This window comes from Harmonia axyridis, chromosome 2 (assembly GCF_914767665.1).
Source record: "Harmonia axyridis chromosome 2, icHarAxyr1.1, whole genome shotgun sequence".
Taxonomy (NCBI): domain Eukaryota; kingdom Metazoa; phylum Arthropoda; class Insecta; order Coleoptera; family Coccinellidae; genus Harmonia; species Harmonia axyridis.
Genome location: NC_059502.1, coordinates 21,602,809 through 21,618,110, shown reverse-complemented (window position 1 = coordinate 21,618,110; position 15,302 = coordinate 21,602,809). Strand labels below are relative to the sequence as shown.

At 32.9% G+C, this 15,302-nt stretch overlaps 2 protein-coding genes across 3 annotated transcripts; one reads left to right on the top strand and one right to left on the bottom strand.

Moving 5' to 3' along the window:
- Nucleotides 1–3,433: 3,433 nt before the first annotated feature.
- LOC123672075 (lipid droplet-regulating VLDL assembly factor AUP1-like) lies at nt 3,434–5,724 on the bottom strand. The gene is made up of 5 exons (XM_045606059.1): nt 5,494–5,724; nt 5,152–5,440; nt 4,632–5,048; nt 4,357–4,546; nt 3,434–3,913 (listed from the first exon to the last, which is right to left on the bottom strand). The coding sequence occupies exons 1-5, from the start codon at nt 5,532–5,534 to the stop codon at nt 3,603–3,605; spliced, it is 1,248 nt and encodes a 415-aa protein (XP_045462015.1). The 5' UTR covers nt 5,535–5,724; the 3' UTR covers nt 3,434–3,602.
- Nucleotides 5,725–11,636: 5,912 nt separating this feature from the next.
- Nucleotides 11,637–15,246, top strand: LOC123672074 (rho GTPase-activating protein 8-like). Of its 2 annotated transcripts, none has more exons than XM_045606058.1 (8): nt 11,637–11,816; nt 11,880–11,993; nt 12,203–12,485; nt 12,642–12,959; nt 13,057–13,235; nt 13,285–13,482; nt 14,109–14,215; nt 14,296–15,246. In XM_045606058.1, the coding sequence occupies exons 1-8, from the start codon at nt 11,783–11,785 to the stop codon at nt 14,464–14,466; spliced, it is 1,404 nt and encodes a 467-aa protein (XP_045462014.1). In that variant the 5' UTR covers nt 11,637–11,782; the 3' UTR covers nt 14,467–15,246. The 2 variants fall into 2 exon arrangements, with proteins under 2 accessions (XP_045462014.1, XP_045462013.1); XM_045606057.1 differs by having other exon boundaries at nt 11,874–11,993.
- The last annotated feature ends 56 nt before the right edge of the window (nt 15,247–15,302 follow it).

Here is a 15,302-nt window from a genome sequence, read left to right as displayed (position 1 = left end):
AATTTCACTGAAAAGGGGGGATGAAGGAGAACCCATTGGTAGACCATCTAGTTTTACGAAAAAGTGAAAAATTTTACAGACGTACATTTCGAAGAAACTGAAATTAAATTGCTGGAAAAAGGTTTGAAACATTGTCCGAATGTGTTCAGTAAAAACGACCTCAAACAATTTGCAGTAAATGTTGAATTGGCTTTAAATAAAATTGAACCTCCTGAAAATCGAGATCTCGAAAAATCATTATGTGCGAGAATAATATCAAAAGCTACCGTGGAAGATAATAAAAATGAGTCATTGGTTTTAAAACAAATCAAAAAGAAAGCCTCAGAAAATGACTTGATCATAACAAAAGCTGACAAAGGCAATACAGTCACATTGTTGAACAGAAATGATTATTTGATAAAAACTGAAAGTTTATTGAATTCTAATAATTTCTTAGAATTGAAGTTTGACCCTACATCAAAATTCCAAACTGCGGTGAAGAAGACAATTAAGAGCTGCCCTAACTTGTTATCTCAAGTGAGTTTCCCTCTGACCATAATGAACCCCAGAATACCCTTATTATATGCTCTTCCTAAAATACATAAGGAAAATTGTCCGATGAGACCCATTGTTTCATATACTCATGCACCATCTTTGAAGCTCTGTAAATTCTTGAATTCGATGTTACCAGGTATGATACAACATAATCCTATTTATTCTATCAAAAATACAGTTCAATTAACAAACGAATTAAAGATCCTCAAAATTCCCTCAAATGCCAGGTTGATTTCATTCGATGTAGTGAATTTATTTCCATCCATACCGACTGCAGAAATCAAAAATTTAGTCAGTGAACAACTCCATGACAATATTTCACTCAGTACGGAAATAATTGAAGAAACAATGAAAATACTACAAATATGTCTTGAACAGAGCTATTTTAAGTTCAATGGGAAATTTTATCAACAACTAGATGGTCTACCAATGGGTTCTCCTTCATCCCCCCTTTTCAGTGAAATTTTTATGACACATTTGGAAAAGAAAATATTTTCCATAATGAATAATAATCTGACTGTATATGTACTGTACTGGAAGCGATATGTTGATGACGTATTTTGTATTTGGACTGGCTCGGATTCAGAACTCGAATCATTTCTAAAGCTTATTAACTCATTTTATGACGGTGTTCAGTTCACTTTGGAATTGGAAAATGTGGATAAATCACTCAACTTCCTGGATATTCAGATAAAAATCGTAAATGACCATCTTGATTTTGATATTTACAGAAAACCAACTTTTTCCGATGTTCTCATTCATAATAGTAGTTCACACCCTTATAGAATTAAAATGTCTGCGTTTCATTCCCTTGTGCACAGACTTATTTCCACTCCTCTATCGGAGAATAACTTCAAAAAAGAAGTTGAGATGTTAAAGTTATTAACAAAGAACAACGGCTACTCTCCTGACATAATAGATAAATTAATATTGAAAAAACAACGTGAAAAACTTTTAACTTGTATCTATCCACCTCAACCTAAAGATCAAATGAAGAGATTTGTATATATTAATTATATTCCACAGATTAGCGACATAGTTTGTAATAGATTAAGAAAAAACAGAGTTGATATTGTGTGTACAAACAAGAAAAATTTGAGATCAATGTTTTCTGATGGTAGGGATAAGTTAAGTGATTCAGAAAAAAGTGGTGTATATAAGTTGTTCTGTGACGAATGTCCTGCTTTTTATGTTGGTCAAACCGGTCGTTCTCTCAAAGTTAGGGTTGAAGAACATAAAAAATCTATTTTACAAAATAAATCCACAACGGGGTTTTCAACTCATTGTATCTCTTGTAACCATTTTATAGATTTCAATAAAACCAAAATTTTACACGAAGGAGAGAAAAGTAAGCGATTAGATCTTTTAGAATGTTTAGAAATATCTTCAGCACATAAACAAAAATTGCCAATTGTGAACGATCAGCTGGAGTTCCGCTTATCTCCGGTGTTAACATCTGTTTTGTTTGATGTATAATTTGTACCGTTTATTATTCTGTTTAGTTTTGAGAATGGGGTAAAACCCGAAACATGCATGTCAACGTAATATAATATTTTATTAAATTTGTGAACGTATAGTCAAGTGTTTTTATTTATTTATTGTAGTTTTTTTTATGACCTTTGAAAAATGTCAGTATATTAAATAATGAGTAGGCACACCAGTATTTCTAGACATCGTAGGTAATGCAAACCATACATTGAATAAAAAAATTGAAAAAAATTTCCAATTTTTTTTATTTTTATTTTCTTTAGTAAGACCTCAAGTGATTGAATTTTCGCCTAAATCTACTGACTTATTTCATACCAAAACATTAGTCCACAGTACTAGTGGTATTACTTCAAGCAAATTACTAATCAGTTGAGTTATGAAATAATAATCATAGGTACCTATGAACTCATGAGAACGCAATTCATTCTCGGGTAAGTAGACTATTTAACAATCAAAATTAAAGCTAAAATATTTGGTAGAATTATATATTTCTCTATTTTTATGGAAAATCCATTCATTCTGCCATACCATTTAGAACAAAATCGTGCGGGAATATCTGAGTTTCACACTTATTATATTTTATAATATGGTATAGCCGGAACTCTCCTGTCACGGATCTGTCAAATTTGTGATACAGAAAACAGTTCTACCAATCAACATTTTCAATGCAAAAATCACTGAACCATATTTATCGAAGTATTTCATTAATTTCAATAACAATTTAGTGAATTAGAGAAAATAATGTATGATTCTTGTATAGAATGCTCTTTTAACACTCGTTCATCAAAAAAACTCTACACTTCATGGCTTATTTTTGAATTTTACACTCTTGGAAGAATATGCCTTCTCTAGTTATAAATAACTATTCCGAAAATTTGTGAGTTGAGTTCCATATTTTTGTATTATGCTTGAGCAAACACAAGTAAAACATTTTGACAAATCAGCTGGCATTCATAGTTCATCAATTTATTATCTAAAACATGCCCTTTCAAGAGTGAAAATAAACATAAAATTACTAGATCAAAAGTAATAGAAAGTTATTTAGCCGGTTTTACCTCTGTACCCTTCAATTTCGATAGTACCAGCTCAGAATCTAAATATGATTTTTTGGTTGTGTACTCGATTTTGGATTAGGCAGAAAGAGATCTCGATAATGTACCATTCACCAAATGAATAGGAGATAGCATTGTGTGATGCATCCCACGGGATTGTGAAATCACCACAACTCAAAATTCCATATTGTCTTCAGAAATTATATCTTTTTTAACATTTTTGCAAGTTGAACCATAATATAAATAGGTCTTCAAGTGATGAAATCCAAATATTCAGTTGTAAATTGAAATATATTTTCCTTCCACAAAGTAAAATTAAACTTTTATCTGAGAATAATTGAATTAATTGAAATACCAAGAAAAACAAATATAATTTTATTTATCATTTCAATAATATAAATAAATATGCTAGAATATTCAAAATCATTTTTATTCTAATTTTATTCTTAAAAATAGACCACTCAATATCGTACTCTGTGTGTGAAGCAAGAGCCTTTTGATTTTGACACTAACTCTAGAAATGATGAATTACAAAGGGATGTCTAAATTGTGTTTTTCAATATATCTTCTACGAGCATTAGCAATAAGTTGTTGTTTTCTTTCGTGAAATGATTTAGTACGTTCATGAGCTGATTTAGAAAAACTGCTGGCTGCTGTATTTAAAGAACTAGAAGAAGAAGAGGGAAAAGGAGTGGACATTGTATTACTGTTTGATGAAGAAAATGTTGATGTTGAAGGTAATTGACTTCTTCGCTCTTGAGAACTTTGCATTTCTGGTCTAAATTGTACTCGACCCTCTAGGATGTTAGTTATAGTATTGTCAACACTTCTTGTTCGATCTAAAAAAAAAGCACTCAATAGCAAACATGAAATCCACAATGGATAAAAGGCCACCTTTAAGGCTAATTTTCTCAGTGATAGTACCATCACAATAGTGCTATGGTGAAAGTAACTGTTGCAAAAATATCAGCATATAAACTTACTTGGTAGTCACTATCGTGATAGTGCAAGAATTCTGCCACCCTTTCACGATAGTACTTTGGTGATAGTTACTATCAACGTGAAAATGAGACTTTACTCATTCAAAGACAAAAATTACAAGGAAACAATGTTTTTAAGATATTGCACTTATTAATTACGTTAATATCACATACATTGAATAAAGTACAAATTTAACCAGTCATGACTAAAAATTAAAAATTTGAAACAGGTGTCTTAGAATTCAATCAATGAGTAAGTATTTTTGCTTAAAGCCAACTAGGTACATAAGAAATATACATACATAAATCTGAATATATTGCTTCATAAGGAACATGTGGTAAAACTTCCTTAACTTGCCTTGCCATCCGTCTGACCACAGGGATGTTGGCAGGATTTGTCAGTGTTTGTTCAGATTGAATTCTCTTTTGTTCTGCTAATAAACGTTTCTCTAATTCTATGAGATCCTTAGCTGTGTAATTAACAGCTTCAACCTTGAGGGAAGAAAAATTGTACATATAAAATAAATCGAGTTGCTATAACAATATATAAATTGAAATAAGATGAGTTGAAACTCACTTTCAATCCTGCTGCAATATTTTGTCTAACTATTTCTGCAAATTCTTCATTTGAAAGATTTTTTTTTTCTAAGACATCTAAAAATTTCAATTTGTAGTTTGTAGAAGGAGAAAACATATAGAAAAAAGTGTCGATAAGAGTCGATGATCCTAAAGAACTAAGTGAAATATCTAAGAAAGGTCTTTCGATTGTGATGCATACTGGTTGTACTTTATTTGCAAAAGAGAATGGATATGATTCAAAAGATATTAAAGCTTTGCCATTTGTAACCCTTCCCTCAGGTGAAAATAGCAGAGGGGACTTCTCATGTGACTGAAGTAGCAACACATTCTGCTTAAAAGTTTCAGTATTAGAAGGACTTCCAAACTCAAATATTCCAAGGCTTTTAGAAATCAGAGGTATCAATTTAGGCCCATCCTAAAAATATATATTCACATCAGCATATTGAAATTTATCGAGAAATTGTATAAATGAGTCTTACAAAATTTTAACCATCCTCAAATATTTTCTAATTACTCACACTTATTGACTTTGTTGCCTGATGAACAGCTAAACCATCAAATAAGGAGAGACTATTGCTAATGTAAACATCTACATTTTCTCGCTTCTCAATATTTTCAACTGTTACAGTTATCCCAAAGCTCAGACAAGTTATTCTGTTAATTATGTTCCTTGAAAAAGGAGCATCAGGTAATATACATCCTAATAGCAAAACTAATATCGTTAATACACTTCTCAACAAGTAAAGGATCAGTCCAAGTGGTAGGTAGAATAATAAACATATGAAATTCCATTCATTCTCATTAAACCTGCAGAATATTCTAATTTAAAAAAATATTCAGAGAAAGTTCCGTTTTCATACCTTTTACGTCTTAGCAGATGTTTAACTTCTATATTTGACATTTTTTCTAGTCTAAAATGATAGCATAACGATAAAGGTCACTAGAGCTGACAATTATCACTATAATATGTAGAAGAACGAATTTCTATTTGAAATATAAAATAGATGGTCAACTTTAAAGTCCAAAAAAAATAAAATCTCAAGTATGAAAATGTCTTTCACAGTTTCACATGAGCAATATTTTTGTCTACTATACGGAAAAGATTTATGGATGAAAAATTATGGGTTTGTTCCACAACAAAGAGCATATAATTTTCAATGTTATTGTTATGTTATTCTCTATTATGAAGAATAATGAAAACTCCTATTAAATTCCATTGAAATATATGGAATTCAATCGAAAATTAAGCATATAGTCCTTATAAGTTTGTCAAAAATGGAACTCAGTCTTTAAAACTTGATTTATGTCAGAATATGTATCAGATGACATGAATTCTAGGGATGCGAATACCGGTTACTTACCAGTCGCGTTACTTTCGCGACCGCTCCAGAAAAATACCGCTCCAAAATACCGCGATTTTGTAACTGTGGTTACAGGAAACGAAACCGTAGACGGCGTAGACGATTACGAGTTGCGACTAGGTAGAGGACCAACTCCAGCGGCGGAGGAACGAAGGTCGGCACCTTCGTTCCTCGCTCAGTAGCGAGACGGTCGGTAGTTAGGAATTTGGAATTCCCAACTTGGGACTGTTAGGTGAATCTTCGGACCGATTTCATTGTTGATTGAGGTTGTACGTGATTCTATGCTATTGTGTAGGTTCCTCCATAGAAAGTATTATGTTTTATGATCTTGTTATTACAAGATCATAAAACAAAATACTTCTTTGGTGACTGTCGGCTGAGAATAACTACAACTTAACAAAGGTTGATAGGATCTACAAACGACACCTCAATAAAAAATTCCCCATATTTTTTTCGTATCAAATATGTTCAACTTCTTCTTTCCAAGAGAGGAACATTGTTAGGCTTTGTTAATAGAACTTATTTTGAAGCTGACCAAAAATTTAGAGTGAAAGCAATATTATTAATAACTTTAAATAAAATTCCTTCCGATTTTTTTTTCATTTTCATCTCATAAATATGGAAAATATTTCTCAAAAATTCATGTCATTATGAATATTATATTTTCACTCATTATTTCTTTCATATAATTAATCAGTCATTCGATTCATTGAATTTTTGGATATTTTCTTCACTTCAATTTGTAAATGATATGTTTTGTTGAAGTTTGAACTTGAAGGAAATATCTTAGGAAAAACACGTTTATCAAAACGTAACTTTTTAATTAATTAACTGTCAATCTGACATTCATACACCTACTTAGTATATTTAATATATCAAACAAATTAGGGAAAATGTAAACGTGAATCATTGATTTCAACACCTTCCCTCATTGACTGATTTGTTGGATTTTCTGGTCTACGCCCATGCTTTTGCGAAGAGTTTGAAGTCTTGGCTTGAATAACGGCTTTGTCATGATATCCGCTATCTGAAATTCGGATGCAACCTTCTTGATTTCGACAGAACCATCTGTGACAAGTTCTCTAACAAAAAAATGTCTTATTTTAATGTGCTTCGTGCGACGGTGGTATTCAGGATTCTGTGCCAATCTGATTGCAGCCTCGTTATCAACCATTAATTGAGGAACGCTTTTCACCTCAATAATATCAGAGTAGAGACGGTTTAACCACACTAATTCTCTAGCTGCTTCGCTTGCAGCAACAACTTCGGCTTCAGTTGTTGATATGGCAACTGATGACTGTCTCTGACTTAGCCACGACACCGCTCCACCAGCATACAAACATACTACACCTGTAGTAGAACGCCCTGTAGTCTCATCACCACCATGGTCTGCATCGCTAAAACTTTCTATACCATAATGCTTATGATGAGGTTTATAGGTGATTCCATAGTTGATGGTGCCTTGAAGGTAACGAAAAATTCGTTTGACTCGGATCCAATCAGCAAAATTTGGATTTTCGAGAGTTCTCGATACAAAACCAACTGCATAAGCGATATCGGGTCTAGTACCAGTCATGAGATACATCAACGCCCCAACCGCTTGCCTATATGGGAAATCCACTTCTGAATTAGTTTCCTCTTCCTTCCCTTGTTGACTACGTTCATTTATTATAGGAGTAGAAACTGGCCTACAGTCTCCCATTCCAAAACGTTCTAACACTTTTCTTGTATAGTTTGCTTGGCTCACTCGAATTGATCCATCTTCTTGTTTCTCTATTTCCAACCCAAGGAAATATGAAGCTGGTTTCATTGTGATTTTGAATTCACTTTTCAGATTTCTCAGGAAATCTTCTTTCAGTGATTCATTATTTGAAGCCAAGAGACCATCATCTACGTAAAGTGCTAGGATCATTATATCTTTTCCTTGTCTCTTTACGAAAAGACAGGGGTCAGCATCACTCGTATGGAAATTTAGTTTGGTCAAAAATTCTCCGAATCTCTTGTTCCAGCATCTGGGTGCTTGCTTGAGACCGTAGAGGCTACGCTTGAGATGGCATACACTATCTGAACCATCTTGATATCCCTCTGGCTGTTTCATGAAGATGTCTTCTTCTAATTTTCCATAAAGGAAGGCGGTTGAAACATCAAATTGAGTCAGAGACATATTTTCGCTAGCTGCGATACTCAATAATGCCCTAATTGTACCAGATTTCGCCACGGGACTGAATGTCTGGTCATAGTCTTCACCCTTTCTCTGGGAGAAACCCTTTATAACAAGTCTAGCCTTGTATCTATCCACTGAACCATCCGGATTTGTTTTGACTTTGAAAACCCACTTACAAGGGATCGCTTTCTTGCCGTTCGGTAGTTTTTCCAGAACCCAAGTATCGTTTTCTTTTAGTGATTTCATCTCATTTTTCATAGCTTCTAACCACTGTACTCGCTGATCACTTCTTATCGCTTCTTCATAACTCAACGGTTCTTTGATTTCCAAAATGTTTGTAGACATGCTCATGACAAACTCATCGAATTTAGCAGGCTTTCTGATTTCCGACCTGTCTCTCAATTGTCTACTTTCAACCTCTTTTTCTAAATCAACCCGTTTGTTTTCTTGAAAATTTTCCTCTTGGTAATACTCCTCTTCACTTTCCTCATTCTGCAACGACTCGCCTTTGCTCCTTCCTTCCTCTTCCACTGAGTCATATGTCGTTACTGCTTGTTGTGGAGGTGGAATGATAGGGACTTCATCTGATCCAGTAGAGTCAAGGAGTTTTTCATTGAAAACAACATCTCGAGATCTAATCAGTTTCTTGCTTTCTTTGCACCATATACGATAGCCGTCATGATTGTCGTAACCAATCAATATACCTTTGACAGCCTTCTTGTCCATCTTCTTACGAGAAGGTTTTGGAATATGAGCATAGCAAATAGTTCCTATTATTCTCATGTGTTTCAAGCTACATTTCTTGCCGAACCATACTTCATAGGGAGATTTGTCATCGATACTGGAAACACCTGACCTGTTCAAAATATATGTGGCTGTGTTGATCATTTCAGCCCATAAATACTGTGGTAAATCCTCCTGTGCGTGCATTATTGATCTTGCAGTCTCAACAACAGTTCGATTATCCCTCTCAGAACAACCATTTTGTTGCGGCGTGTAAGGCATTGTTAATCTCTGCCGAACTCCATTCTGTTGTAGGATGTCTTTCACTCGTTTGCTATCGAATTCACCGCCATTGTCACTAAGGAGCTCCTTGACTACATGTCCTGCAACTTTAGATTCAGCTAACATAATTTTTAGCGCATCAGGGACATTAGATTTCTCCTTAATGAAATAAACATAACGGAAACGACTGTAATCATCCTTGAACAGGACAAAATAACGATATCCCGATAGAGAGTTCACAAAAGGTCCACATACATCCGAATGTATGAGTTCACCTGGCATTTTTGCACGTTCTCTAGTTCCAAATTTTAGTCTATGAGCTTTGCCGTATATACACCCTTCACATAATTCACTGTCCAGTTTCACGTTTATGCCCAATTCGCATGATATAACAGATTTTATGTGCCTTTTATTTTGATGACCAAGTCTTTCGTGATATAATTGCAATAAATTGTCATTCGAAATCAGATTCACTTGCATTTCTGTAACTGGCATAACATTTTTCAAAGACAGTTTGAATAACCCACCATATCGGTTTCGTGCCCCAACAAGTTTCACTTGTCCATCAATTATAAAGCAACACGTTTCAGCTTTGGAAATAAATTCACTATTAGGATGTTTATCTTGTGCAGACAGAACAGAAAATAGATTTTTCTTTATACTAGGAACATACCAAACATCGGTTAGAGTGAATTTCTCTGATTTGCCTTCATTAGATGCTTCTACGGTAATAGTACCTTTTCCGATAGCTACAATGGAATCTCCATTCGCTGTGGTAACCGTGTGAGTTTCATCGAATGACTTGAATTCTCCAAAAATATCATTTCGATTAGTGATATGATTTGTTGCACCGTTATCAACAAACCAATTATCTTGATCACAATCGACAGAAAGTACGCTACTGGTCACTGCAAGAAGAGACATATTAACATTACTGCCTTGTCCTACTGTATCACCGCTTGTATGCTTCTTTGGTTTAGGAGGTCTTCCATCAGATTTCCACTTCATACAATGGCGAACTATATGTCCAGGTGCTTTGCAATAATTGCAAATAAAACCTTTTTTCTGCTTCATTTTTGGTTTGCTTGAACTAGCTTTTTCTACAATCAAAGCTTCTTGATTGTATTCACTTTTGCTCAACAATGCTTTCTCGTGAGCACACAACTGATTTGTGAGATTGTCGATTTTTCTTTCAGCTTTTGCCATCAGCATCCAGCTCGACCTGAACGAAAAATACTCATCTGGTAAAGTACCCAAAATCTTGCATATAAGTAAAATCTCTGGCAAGTTACATTTACATGAACTATTGGCTGCTTCTTTATCTTTTACAATCTCAACTTGTAGTTCATTCCACAAATTTTTCAGTTTTGATGTATGAGTGGCAATGTCATCTCCAGGCTGTCGCTTATAACTGAAAAACTGCGTACATAAATCATATGTCTTATCTTCTGCATTTCCATCGTATAATCTATGCAGTTCTAGCCAAACCTCACGTGCTGTTGAGAATCGCATAACTTTCTGAAGCGTCTCCTCCGTCATATTGGTTGTCATGATTAGAAGTGCATTACAATCTGCTTTCGTGAAAAATTCTAAATCGGATTCATACTTCGATTTATCTTCTGCACTTGCGTTTGCTGCCGTAGGTGTTGGAGACCCAATTCTACCTTCTATGACATCAATCGCGCCTGGAATTCCTCGTAGTAGAATGCACAACTTATATTTCCAAGTCGTCCAGTTAGATTTTCCTTCAAGTAAACCAATTTTGATTCTTGTTGTTTCCATAACTGTCTATTCTTACAAAACGTAAATTCGAATACTGATCAGTTCAATTGACAACTCAAAATTTCTATTTTTCACTAGTCCTGCGGCACTGAGCCCATAACCTGTTGAAGTTTGAACTTGAAGGAAATATCTTAGGAAAAACACGTTTATCAAAACGTAACTTTTTAATTAATTAACTGTCAATCTGACATTCATACACCTACTTAGTATATTTAATATATCAAACAAATTAGGGAAAATGTAAACGTGAATCATTGATTTCAACATGTTTCATTTCAACCATCACCGATAGATATAAATTTAAAGTAAATCTTCCTACCCTCCACTCAGGTTACCTAAATGTATAAATAATTGATTACTACCTACGTATAAAATGACTATCCTAATCTGTTATAATCATTCTGTACTTCCTCCCCAATTCCCTGTAAAAATGTAATTGAAAAACGAAGTAACGATGTAGAAACAGTTGATAGAAACAACTAACACCTGTTACCGAACGCCTCGTGACTCACGTTTCAGTTCCATCCGTCAAAGTTCGGTGCAGCTACGCCGTGACTATCACTACGTTACTGAGGAACCGGTTACTTTACGTTTTTGGAACGGGCGACAACGCTCCTATAAAATACCGCTCCAAAATCGCGGTATTGAAATACCGTCCCATCCCTAATGAATTCTATGTTTGACATTTCTTAGAATAATTTGATATACTTATGTATAAACAGTGTTTATTTTTTGAATTTTCTTGTAAGAAAAAGTTTTTTCATTGTAGTAGTGCCAAATACAATACATATATTACTTATGAAACTGTAATGATATGATGTAAAACACGTCTTAAACATGGATACTAATAAAATTCCAAAATTAAATCTGGGTAAAATTTCTCTCTTCATGTTTCACTTGGCTGATTACCTACTTGCATACTTTCAAGTTTCAGGTGCAAATCTGGAAGATGAACCTTATCCAAGTTTGTCGGATTATCACGATTATGAACCAAATTTAGAGTTTGATGATACAGAATTACACCAAAGTCCTGATATTGCTCAAAGCAGTGAGTCAAACTTCCTGTCAAAATTGCAATCATGTTTCAAGTATTGATAAAATATTTGCAGGAGGCTTCTTTCAAATGAAAATCTTTTTAAATTACGCATGGATATAATTTTATAAATTTACTATTGTTAAACAGTTCATGTTCTATGATATAGTTAAAATAATTTGGTCGGATACTACATGGACTAACAATTTTTTTTAATTTTCTAGTTGAATTCATCGAAATAGAATCATGTGAAACTTCTCCCGTTGAAGATTTTCCAGAAGAGAATTTCGATGAACTAGTTGAAGCAGGTGAAGAAAATTCCTACAGTTTGATGTATTGTCCTTCATATCCCGCAGTTGATGATCCCTCTATTGATAAATATGCTGATATTGCCAAATATGGTATTGTAGATGTCAAGGGGGATGATGCTGTTGGAAGGAAAATCATTGTAGTATATGCTTGTAAATTACCCCCAGTTAAAGAAATCAATCACAGTTTGCTCCTAAGGTTTGTACATATTATTATAATATTGTTACTATATTAATTATACTGCTTGTCTAGCTAGTTTTAAAATTTTATTGTTAATACTGTATATTAACACCTTTATCATAGATCAAATATTGGTTGAGTAATTATCAATTACTCATTTTATGGCTCTTTTAGTTACTTAATCTACACCTTGGATAAATATGTGGAACAGGATTATAGTTTGATTTATTTTCACTATGGTCTCAGCAGTAAGAATAAACCATCACTCAGTTGGATAGTTCAGGTGTATAAAGCATTTGATAGAAAGTACAAGAAGAATCTCAAAGCTTTATATTTAGTACATCCTACTAATTTCTTGAAAATTGTGTCTCAGATATTTAGACCATTGATATCTGCTAAATTTGGAAGAAAGTTGAATTATATAAATACATTAGCAGAACTCAATGAAGAGATACCCTTAGATAAATTGGACATTCCTCAAGAAATCAAAGAGTAAGAACTATTATTGACTAAAAAAAATTAATATTGAAATACATAATTCCAAAATGGCAGATCTTCGTTATTGATTTATCAAATTTTTGAATTTAAGGCATGATAAAAAAATAGGAGGTACAGGGGATTTAACTTCTGCATTGGATAATCTATCCATTGTCCCCAGTCTACCGACTCAGCAATTTGGAATATCTCTCTCAGACATCAAGAAAAATTATGGTTTGGTTATAGCACCTGTTGTCAGACAATGTGTGGAGTTTTTAGATCAACCAGATGGTACATATTCATCATTTCAGGTGATAAATATAATGCAATTAATTTTTAGCTCTTGAAACCGAGGGTTTGTTCAGACGATCAGCTAATGGTGTAAAAGTAAAACATTTGAAGGATTTAGCAAACTTGGGGAAACCTTTGAACTTTGAGGATCCTCATGAAGCAGCTGTATTGTTAAAAACCTTCCTCAGAGAATTGAAGGAACCATTATTGACATATGAATTGTATGAGGAAGTAATGCAATTTCAATGTGAGTTGCAGTATTCTGCATTTTATCCTTGTTAGTTTTATGGCGTATTTTTTGAAAATTTTGATCAATATTGATCATTGATTTGAAAATCATATTTTTTTTTAATCAATAAATCTTGCAATAGCTAATCTACAGAACTTCATTATAACATTCTTAAAATTTTCATATCATAATTAGAAAGGTGAAACTGATTCATGTTTGCTTAATATTCTGAAAAACATTGAGAATTGATAATTCTTGGAAATTATTAATTTTCACTAATGCTTTTTATTTTCATGAATACTTCTTTTTTTTTTAATTATCAATGCTCAAAAAATAACTAGAAGGAACAATAGTTGAATTACATTAAATAATATTCAGCTAAAAAATTAAATATATTTTTATTTTATTTTTTAAAGAAAATTGAAAAAACTACTTTTCTCAATATATACAAGGTGTAAATAAGTGCGAAAAAAATTTGCCCTTTGAAGTTGGCGCCCACTTCAGGGAGCAAATTTTTACACCCTGTATATACTCGAAATGTATGTAAAAAAATGAAAAATGAAATGTTAATAAATTAGCTCATAGAATGTATGTTCTGATTGCTGATAAAAAAAATTAAATGAAAGAATGCTGTACTATTTCAGGCTGGAATAAAGATGAGGTATTGAAGCAGGTGCAAGTTTTAATAATGGAAAAATTGCCTGAGGATAATTATATAGTTCTGAAATACATCATCAGCTTCTTATCAAGAGTAAATATAACTAGTCATAATGATTACAATATATTTTTTCATTCATTAGAACCTGATTTATTTCTTCTGATGTTTTTTAGGTTATGGAACGACAAGATTTGAATAAAATGAACGCACAAAATTTGGCAGTTGTGTTTGGTCCAAATTTGGTATGGTCTGATAATGTTTCTATGTCACTGGTTGCCATTGGGCCAATCAATATGTTTACACAGTTCTTACTTCAACAGCATAACAAAATCTTCATGATCTAATCCTGGAAATATGAAACGATATTCTGTGATGATAATTTGCATTTGTAATATTGTAGAATTATTGAAGAAATAATTTCTGTGAGAGTTGGGACCTTCCTTTATGAGTATGTCCAATACTTCATTATTTTTTTATAATTGTTTGTATTTTTTAGTGGGGTCAAGTTCAGTAATGTGCAAGTTACATGAAAAACTTAATTTGTCATATATGAATCGAATTATTACTGATGTGTTAACGCACCATTCCAAAGAATTATATTTTAAAATTGAAACTAATTAACCTAACAGTTTTATTGTTTAAAATTATGGCTTGCAATTCTGTTTTTGATCACTTATTTTTCTCAATTTTTTTATTATCGATATTGAAACGAATAACTGACTGAAATATATAATAACATTATCGATATAAAATGTCAACAGGAATGACTCTAGTCTAACAAAACGCATAATGAATAGTAAGTGAGAGTGTGTTAATCAGAGTTCATTTTGTTGAAAATTGTAAAAGAATTTTCTCTATAACTCACCGACTTCAGCTATTCCTGTTATTTATGTATACTTTTCAAGAATGAACAGATTGAAGTAGTACATACACAGTGAAAATTATGGTATGGCCTAATGCTCTGAAAGAAATCACACTTTAAGGTTCAGAAACTATTTCATGCCTGTTCATCCATAATTGTGAAAAGTCTTCAAAAATATTAATGTAATACTAAAAACATATATCAGTACCATGTAGTTTTTTGTTATACTGGAAAAATAGAATAAATATATGAATGTTAATAATTTAGTAAAATATTTTCAAATTATCCCATTCAAGCTCAGTCTGACCCCGAGTCTCT

Coding starts and splice junctions, on each gene's coding strand:
- LOC123672075 (XM_045606059.1), bottom strand. CDS start 5,534: ATGTCAAATATAGAAGTTAAACATCTGCTAAGACGTAAAAG. Junction 5,049..5,151: donor AGGCAACAAAGTCAATAAGT/GTGAGTAATTAG, acceptor ATATATTTTTAG/GATGGGCCTAAATTGATACC. Junction 4,547..4,631: donor ATATTGCAGCAGGATTGAAA/GTGAGTTTCAAC, acceptor TCTTCCCTCAAG/GTTGAAGCTGTTAATTACAC.
- LOC123672074 (XM_045606057.1), top strand. CDS start 11,783: ATGGATACTAATAAAATTCCAAAATTAAATCTGG. Junction 13,236..13,284: donor GTTTTTAGATCAACCAGATG/GTACATATTCAT, acceptor ATTAATTTTTAG/CTCTTGAAACCGAGGGTTTG. Junction 14,216..14,295: donor TCATCAGCTTCTTATCAAGA/GTAAATATAACT, acceptor GATGTTTTTTAG/GTTATGGAACGACAAGATTT.